At 40.4% G+C, this 8758-nt stretch overlaps 1 protein-coding gene across 1 annotated transcript; it reads right to left on the bottom strand.

Annotated features, from left to right (window-relative positions):
* On the bottom strand, positions 1-6242 carry pnocb (prepronociceptin b). The gene is made up of 2 exons (XM_042391106.1): positions 6105-6242; positions 1-858 (listed from the first exon to the last, which is right to left on the bottom strand). Exons 1-2 carry the CDS (start codon positions 6240-6242, stop codon positions 220-222), a joined length of 777 nt encoding a protein of 258 aa, XP_042247040.1. The 3' UTR covers positions 1-219.
* Positions 6243-8758: the final 2516 nt, after the last annotated feature.

The following is an 8758-nucleotide window of genomic DNA, read 5'->3' as shown; positions in this document are numbered from 1 at the left end:
TTTTATTTCACAGAACGGCATGTAAATATGCTTTAAGGAGGACATCACAGTCAAAACATTCCTTGTTACTTAGAGACACAAAGAGAGGTGCAGCGAGATGGCGGAGTCTGTTCTTCTGATGACAAGTGGTGACGTCACAGTTCAAACTGGAGTGAGCTGCTGAAAACATGATTGGTTGAGGTAACTGGGGCAGGATTCTGTGAGAGAAACAGAAACACATTACAGTTTGTTTTGCCTCCAAACCCGAGTTACAGGGATGTTGGTGAACCTGCCGCTGCGGCTGCTCCTCATGCCCAGATACTGCCTGAGCAGCTGGTTCACCCGTTTCTGACTGTTCCATTTGCGGGCAGATTTCCGGACGCCTATGAACCCACCATAGCGCTTTTGTAAGGGCCTAATGGGAGAGCCAATCAGCTTCCTGTATCCGTGGCGCCCCCTCTGAAAGCCACCAAAGCGTTTGGATAAGGTGATGGCTTCTGAGCCCTCATCATCATCCCCTTCTAGCTGGCTGTCACTCTCCACATTCCTCTCCTCTCTCGGCTTCCTCTCTTCGTCCGCCAGACTCAGATCCAGACCCTGCAGGCCCTCCCCATCCTCGGAGGAATCCAGCAGTGATGAGTCATACTGGACGTTGCGCTGCTCGAAGGGTGTCTCATCCTGGAAACGCTCTGCAGCTGCAGATTGCAGTTCACTGTCAGAGTCCAGGTCAAGAGAGGTCATCTCCAGCTCCTCTCCCGTTCTCTTGAACAGAGCGCCTCCCTCAGGAAATGTAGGATGGTGCGATAGCTTGAAGGCACGTTTACACACCTCCCATGTGAGCGAGGAGGAGACGTGGCCCTCGCACTCCAACAAACACACCTGCAGAGGGAGAAGAAAGAGTGATGTGTCAAGGCTCATTAGAATTCGTTTGATTGACTTATTAATCCAAAGATTATCCCAAAGGGTGTGTTGCCATTTCATATGTGATTTTCTACATTTCTGTAAGGATTAATGTGGTCAAAATCCCATAATTTGTGTTTAATTGGGGTGATTATAAAACAGTTTCTAGGTAGTAGAACTGAGAAGGAACAGCTATATAATTACCTGCTCAACGGCTAGACTGCTGAGCCTCCATGTCTATCTCGAAAACATTGGGTCTGCTATGTCATTATGGCAACACAATAGAAGACACTGACACATAATTTAAGGAGCTAGATCCCCACAGGCGGCTACACGTCGGCCTAAGGCGACACATGATGGGCATGGTGGCAATGACGAGTACTCAAAGTGAGTCCACATACTTCACTTTCTCAGAATATATAATTTTTCAGTCCTTAAAAGCAGATATCCCTGAAAAGAGCACCACAAAAAAGACTCATGATACGGTAGATTGGACACCCTGTATCAGACATAAAGTACACAGCAGAGAGCAGGCACTCAGCTGTGAGATTTTAAGGGTCACCCTTTGGCATATTGAAGGTCTTCAGCTCTAAGCCAAACTATAAATTTGCACTCATAACACACTCAACTTGGCTGTCTCATCGGAGCTGAATGTACATTCATATGCTGTTTTTGATGGGAAACTGAACTATCCCCATGGATATCTCTCTGATGTTGTTTTTATACATTACAATACATTTGGAGTCCTATATTCACTCTCCTTTTAGCTCTGTTTTGTCTTCGCCAGCTCTTAAGAAACATATCTGGCTCCACTAGCTTATTGCTAACTTTGTTTGCTGGAAATGAAGTTGATGAGAGTGGTGGGAGTGAACCAAACAGTAAAATTGTGGGCTATAAAAACCAAATGATGAGCTGGGAGACACTAAAATGCTTCATAAAGCTGTGAGGAACTGCAGAGTTGCATCATAACTCTCTCTGGGTTCATCACTATGAACTAACCTTTCACATTATATGTATTTTTATATATTATTATAGTATTATTAAGGTAATTTCAGCAATTTCTGATATAACAAGACAGTGTTTAGCATGTTGGCATACTAACATTAGCTAATTGGCACAAAACACAAGTATAGCCGAGGCTGATGGGAATGTCAACACCAGCAAGGCTAAAAAGTTAATACTTGACAAAAAAAGAGTGACATTGCAGTTTCAGAGGCAAAAATGCACTTATTTATAACCTTTTGTCAGCAAGGCTGTTGATGTTAATAAAAAAATATATGCGTCTAGAACTTGAGTGCCTTTTAATTCACATATTGTCCATGGTCAGCATCTCATTTGTGGTATGTGACTGCACTTCATAACCTGAAGAATGTTAATACTTCAACGTACAACCAGACCCAGGCTGTCTCCTGACCTGGGCTGTCTGCGTGTCAGTGAAGTTAATAGGCCTTGTTCCTGCTGCGTTCAGCGTATATGGAGAGTTAGGTGCCAATATAAAATGTCCATCATCTGATAAATGTGACATCTAGTTCAGCGAGATGATTGATAGTGCAAAATTGGAAGAAATTACAAATCAGTTTGAAGGACAGCGGGTAAATTATACCCTTTGCTGCCAATTTTTTTTTTTTTTTTTTAGATCAGCTCTTCAACTTCTGGTAATGATGTTTTAGCTCTTAAAGTCATATATAGTGTTTGGGAAATGAACGCTTTATATAGAATGAACTTTATCAGGGCTGACTCACTGACTCGCTGCAGTTTGAATGACCTTCCTGACTTCATGCCTGAACAGTCTCAGTGGCGCTACTATGACTTATAAGACAAATGAAGACATAACTGTTTTAATAATATAATCCTCCTTATCAATAAAAGCCCATCAATAAAGGAGAAATGTGTTTCCTCTGCTCGGTCTGAGATGTTTCTTTTAGCAGCGACATCGACATTTTTTAATGTCTTTCATCTAACACTTAAACAGCTTTTACTCTGGACTACTTGGAAAAATGTTTTCCCTAATATGTTACCTGCTGACTCACTTGAAATAAGACTGAATTTAGCATTTATATCCTTAAATATATAAAACCACAGAGCATTCGTTTTTCCTCAGACAGAGTAAATATATCAGGCTACAGCCAGTCTTTGGTACCACCATTATAGAGATTTATGCATCCACATCTCCCCTTTCCCCACTTTTTCTTAAACTCCAGAGCCCCCTGAGTTAAATTTCAGTTTGAGGTAAAAAAGCAAATCCCATTTACTCATCAAATCTCGCTCAAATGAGATAAATTGCATTGTTATCGGAAAACCTGCTCACATCAAAGGAATGAGAGAAGAGGGAGTTCCGCTGTGAATCTATCAACGGAAATTAATTATCCGTCGTAAATTAGATGAGCACACCAGGGGATTCTCCACGTCAGATCAATGGAGCAATCTAAAGGAGTTTATGAGTGAGAGGAGATGTGTGTATATATGTGTGTGTGTGTGTACACGCAGTCTTGTATTTATATACTTGTGAGGACCAAAGGATAAAAAGGTTAAAGAAATCCTCCACAGTGAGGATGCTTCAAAGGCTTTGAAGGTAGGTCAGGGTCGGTGCTTAACTATAAGGTTCAAAATTAAGAATGACTATGTACCCACTTATGTTCTGGGGACATTAGGGTTAGGGTTAATTTCCCTGATGTCTCAACGATCATCTGTTAAATGAAGGCAAAGAAAAGGTTGTTATTGGTGTCATCTCAGTATCTCTGAGAATCACGTCCATATTGGATAATTTTGCACCTGAACATTTATGTCTAATGCCAAAATTCAATGCCAATGCAGGAAGTAGTGTGCCCATTAGCAAGGTGAGGAAAAAAGGTGTGAAAGTGAAGGTGGTGGGTACAGGAATAGTGCACCTGACTTTCATGCTGGAGACCGAACCTCACTACCCATTACAAACCTGCAGTCAGTTTGCCTTGTTATAAACGTAACTACAATCGTTCCCTAATCTCTCTCACTAACCTAAGTGTCTTACTTGCCTAACCCGAACCTTAACCGTAATAGTTTATTTGCCGTATCTACAATCTTTCCTAAACTTAACCGTACTGTAGTTGGAATGCTCAGATATTGCCGAAAGCGAGAATTTTAAAAATGTTCACTTTAGATGTAAAAGAACGTCATTGTTTGCCAACCCTAACCCATAAGGGCCGGGGTATGCTTGAAAAAGAACTAGTTCACTTATGTCTGACCACGTTTAAAGGCAAAGTGTTTATAGCTATTCCAGTCACATATGACGGCGGGGAAAAATAGAGATGGGAGGGATGGGATAATTGATTAAATATGAGGATAACGGCGCACCTTTTTCTGACAGTGTCATCTGGAAGGTATTCAAAGTGTTGGACATACTTGTACACACAAAAAGATGCTGCTTACTTTCTCACTTCCACACAGCTGGCAAATCATTAAGGCATGAATGTTGAATTGTTGGTGTCTGAAATTTACCATAAAACTTGTCACACTTTCCAAAAGATCCCAACGTTGGAAAAGTAAGATGGGAGGAATTTCAGACATTTTTTAACCATCCAACAAGCACTTCTGTTGGAGTATACCAACACTTTAACCCTGGAGGGGGTCGAGTACTGCTTAGGACCCCACAAATGCTTTGGCCAGCTCTGTCATTGTGGTTGAATGTTTGCTGTCATGGATTAGCATACTTTTTGTCTCGTCTGTAAGGTGTGTTTTTTCATACCAGACAGAATTGTATGATGCCAAACGGCTCATACAGAAGGTAAGACAATGAATCCTTACTTGTATGTAATGTAAACGAAAGCTAGCATCTATCTTTAACACTAGCATTTCACAAAGAATGTAGTTAGTGGAAGATATATGATACCACAAAATACTTTATACGAGTGTGTATGTGTGTGTGCATGTATGGGCGCCTGCACGAGTGTGTAGGTGTGTGCACGAATAAATCAGTGGGTCTTGACATTATAACAAACACTGGCGGCCTCACACACACTCTTTCAGTCTGAAGTGGGAAACAATGGAATTGCTCAGCGGATTCCATCTGTGGCTCAATGGGAAGGCGGCTAACACAATGAAGAGCTGATAAAATGTGTCAGTCACCGATGTAAGCCTGGGCTGATGATACTGAGCAGCAGTCAATTACATAGTTCTATTACAACTTCCAAAAAGGTCCCAGCTGTCTTTCTCTGCATCATTATCAGCTAAATTAGCCGTCCTACAGCTATTCATGGACGCCCACGGACTATTTTTACCCGCTGACGTGTCTCGGACTGTTTGGAAATTAGATTTGTGTGCAAAGCTGAAGTTTTGGTTGAGTTCGGAGAGCAATCGCTTTCTCTCAGAGCAGAGGCTGGTATATCTCATATTGGTCACGAAGCATTGCACAAGTGCTGTACATACTTACTTATGCAAATAACCCCCCTCCAGTATGACACAGAATCAGACAAATACCAGGTTTTCAGTTTGAACTGATTGTTGAAGAACTCAGAATATGTATTGTTTTGTTTTGTCTCTACTCCTTTTAACCTTAAGGGGCTAAACACACCAGGCTTTGGAAAAAGCACATTTTCAGCATGCTAGCGCACTAGATTAAGATGGTGAACATGGTGAGCATTAAACCTGCTAAACATCAGCATTGCCCCTGTGAGCATGTTGGCATGCTGACAAACATTTAGCTGTGCCTACGTACAGCTATCACAAAACTGATAGCATGGCTGTAGACTCTTAGTGTTGTTATTATGGAACAGCTTTGCTAATCTGCGTTATCAACATGCATTATGTACCACAGTGGGGTTTTTTATATTACCACTAGGAGCCATAAAGTTGGAATTATCTGCCACATAGTGACTTTAATTAAATTGTTTATATGGATTTAATTAAAATATCTTTATTTATTTATTTTCCCTGATACAAGGTTTTCACTAGATAAAAGTAATATGTATTGTACGTGCACACAGTATTCATACTGCCCTTTGCCCCTATATTCACTCAATTTTACACAGTCAAAGTACACACATTATCAAACTATACACAGCACATCACGCAGTTGCTCTTATCGAGATTGAAAATATCAAACACAAACACACCTCTATCAGGGTGTTGAAGGCTCGTTGCAGCTGTACTGACTCAGACACACACGCTACAGTGTTGACAAGACATTTAGTGGATGCTCGTATCAACAGTGACTCATGATGACCAACAGCAATACACACACACATGCTCACCATGGTGTTGAAGGCTTGTTGCAGCTGCTGCTGTTGCAGGAGCAGCCCACAGGCCACACATTCCCCTTGGCAGTCACTGCGTCCAGGGGTGGAGAGACATGCCAGCAGCACCACCAGGCACCACAGAGGGATCTTCATCGCTCAGCACACCCAGACAGGCAGGCACAGACAGGAGCCCAACAGGTAGAAGAGAAGAGTCTAAAACAAGGGTCAACAGCTGGAGAATCTGGATGAAGCCTAAAATAAATATGGGTCCAGCCTAAAGGGAGAAAGCACACAGAGTGACAGGAATATTGCATCAGTTGCAGTTTACAGGGATCATTAGCTGGATTTGGGCGGTCAGTCAAAGCGTTGGTGGTGGGAGAGTGTTCAGCCAATACCGGGAATTGGACAATGTGAGTGGGCTTAAGAGGGAGCAGAACCGGAGGCAATAAATGAGAAAATTGGTATTTTCCAGTGTACAGGAAGCATCCAGTGCAGGCTGGAAGGCTGAATCACTGATGGAAATCATATGACACAGGTTAGAGATTTGTAAGAGTGGATTTACGGTTGTAGAGATCAGTTTTAAACCAGGACATGGGTGATGCTCTGTTAAAAAAATGGTCAAAAATCCACTTGGCAGAAGGATAAAGGTGCAACAATTTTATTCAGTCTGATGGAAAATGTACGAAGGGAAAAGGACAGAAATATGGAGCAATAGTGTCAGTAAAACCTGTTATTTTCAACTACATTTTTGACTTCACTGGAAGTGCAGTGAAGAACATTTGGTGTTTTATCGCCTATAAAGAGGTGTCAAAGGACACTTGTGTTTAAGCTGAAGGAAGATAACTTGAAGGATGGATGACCTCCTGGGCACCATAGTGTCTCTGGCTCCAGCCACAAATCTGTGAACCAGGTGCACAGTATTTGCTGCTTGACCCTCATCTATCTCTATCACACACCACTATAGCATCCAATGACACAGAGATTACAAAGAAAAAAACAACCACCCGGAGCATCATAGATTGCTTCTGCTCATACACGCTGCTGAGACATTCGATAAGGCTCCTGTTGGTCTATGAACCAAGACCATGACTAAGAAGAACCACATACTTCTGCTCTTTATGTTGTGCTTATTCAATTATGAGAGTTTGGGAAACTGATAGTTCCTTTATTTTAACCACTTGAGTTACTTAAAACTGCATTTACTTATTGTTTGACCACTTGGGAGCCTAAATTCACTCTCAACCAACTCATGATGGAAATCTCTGACTCTTTAGCTGTTAAATGATCCACTATGTTCACCCACCAGTCATTAACTTTGTCTGTCTGCTGTTTGGTGCTGGACAGGTAGTGTACAGTGGTTTTTTAATACATACTAGTCATTTGATGCATGCACACTAAAATTCCCTGGGTCCCAGTTTAGGTCAATGTAGTACCAATGCAACATTGGCTTTATCTTCACCTAAAAACTGTCACAAATGTATTGTTTCTTGTACAAAACGATGTACATATGACATTCAAAAGATACACAAGTTATTAACAATCAATTACAAACTGCGACATGTAAGTTTAAAAAGAGTACAGTAGATTATAACAAGTTTTAGTTTGGGTAAATAACCCGACAGTAAAATAAAAAATAACAGTAAAACTGGGTCAAAACAACCCCTTGTCTGGAGTGGCTTTCTGGGTAACATTAACCCAGTATCGTGTTGGTGATATATTGAGCTGAATTGGATACATTTTGACCCAGTGATTTCATGTGTATGAAAATAATGATTATAGCGGCTTTAAAGAAGGCTACCAAACAAATCAACAGTATCCTGGATCCTCCCCCAGATAATTACAGACTGACTTCCCATCCATAATTTTTTTTTTAAAAACTAACCAATTAATATACTTTTTAAATAGTACTGGTCTCTCTGCAAAGCTTCAATCTTAGTGGCACTGATGAAATAAAAGCTATAAATGACTTGCTTTCAGGAGCTGATGCAGGAAAATGTTTTAAATCTTAGGAGTCCAGGTCTACACTATGCAGCCTATTGATTATGTAATGTGCAAACATATTGACTAAAGATAGCATTACACTTTAAAAAGCCAAATAAGGCACAAGTTAATGTCCTATGACTGTCTGTTTCAATATATTACTGCTTAACACTGACTAGTTTAAAGTTATTTTTAATGTGTCTTTAAAATATAGAGAAAAAAACTGATTTCTTTTTGATTGCAGGATGCAGAAACTCTGTGTCAGCTAACCAGCTGCTTGCTATAGCTTCATGTTTACTGTACAGACATGTCATCTGCAGTTTTAATCATCTCATTTAACCCTCATCAAGAAAGTAAATAAGTGTGTTTCCCAAAATGTCGAACTATTCCTTTAAGATAGTGTGCAGCCATGTCCTCAATAAATTTGTAATATAATTAACATAAATACTTAAACAACTGCTTCAAATACTATTATTACTAGTAATAGCAGGTGCTTTTCAAAAGGACATGATGAGCACCAATTAAAATAATAGAACATTAAAAATATACATGCCACGTTTTAAAATCATGCGGATTTGCTCTGAAAAGCTCCATTTCTAAGATAACAACATAGCTGAATAATAAATATGCTGAGGATAAATGGAAAACTAAATTTAAAATGAGCCGCTGTATTCAACATTACGATATGA

This window comes from Thunnus maccoyii, chromosome 17 (genome assembly GCF_910596095.1).
Source record: "Thunnus maccoyii chromosome 17, fThuMac1.1, whole genome shotgun sequence".
In the NCBI taxonomy this organism is placed as follows: Eukaryota; Metazoa; Chordata; class Actinopteri; order Scombriformes; family Scombridae; genus Thunnus; species Thunnus maccoyii.
This window is presented reverse-complemented; position numbering and strand designations above follow the sequence as displayed.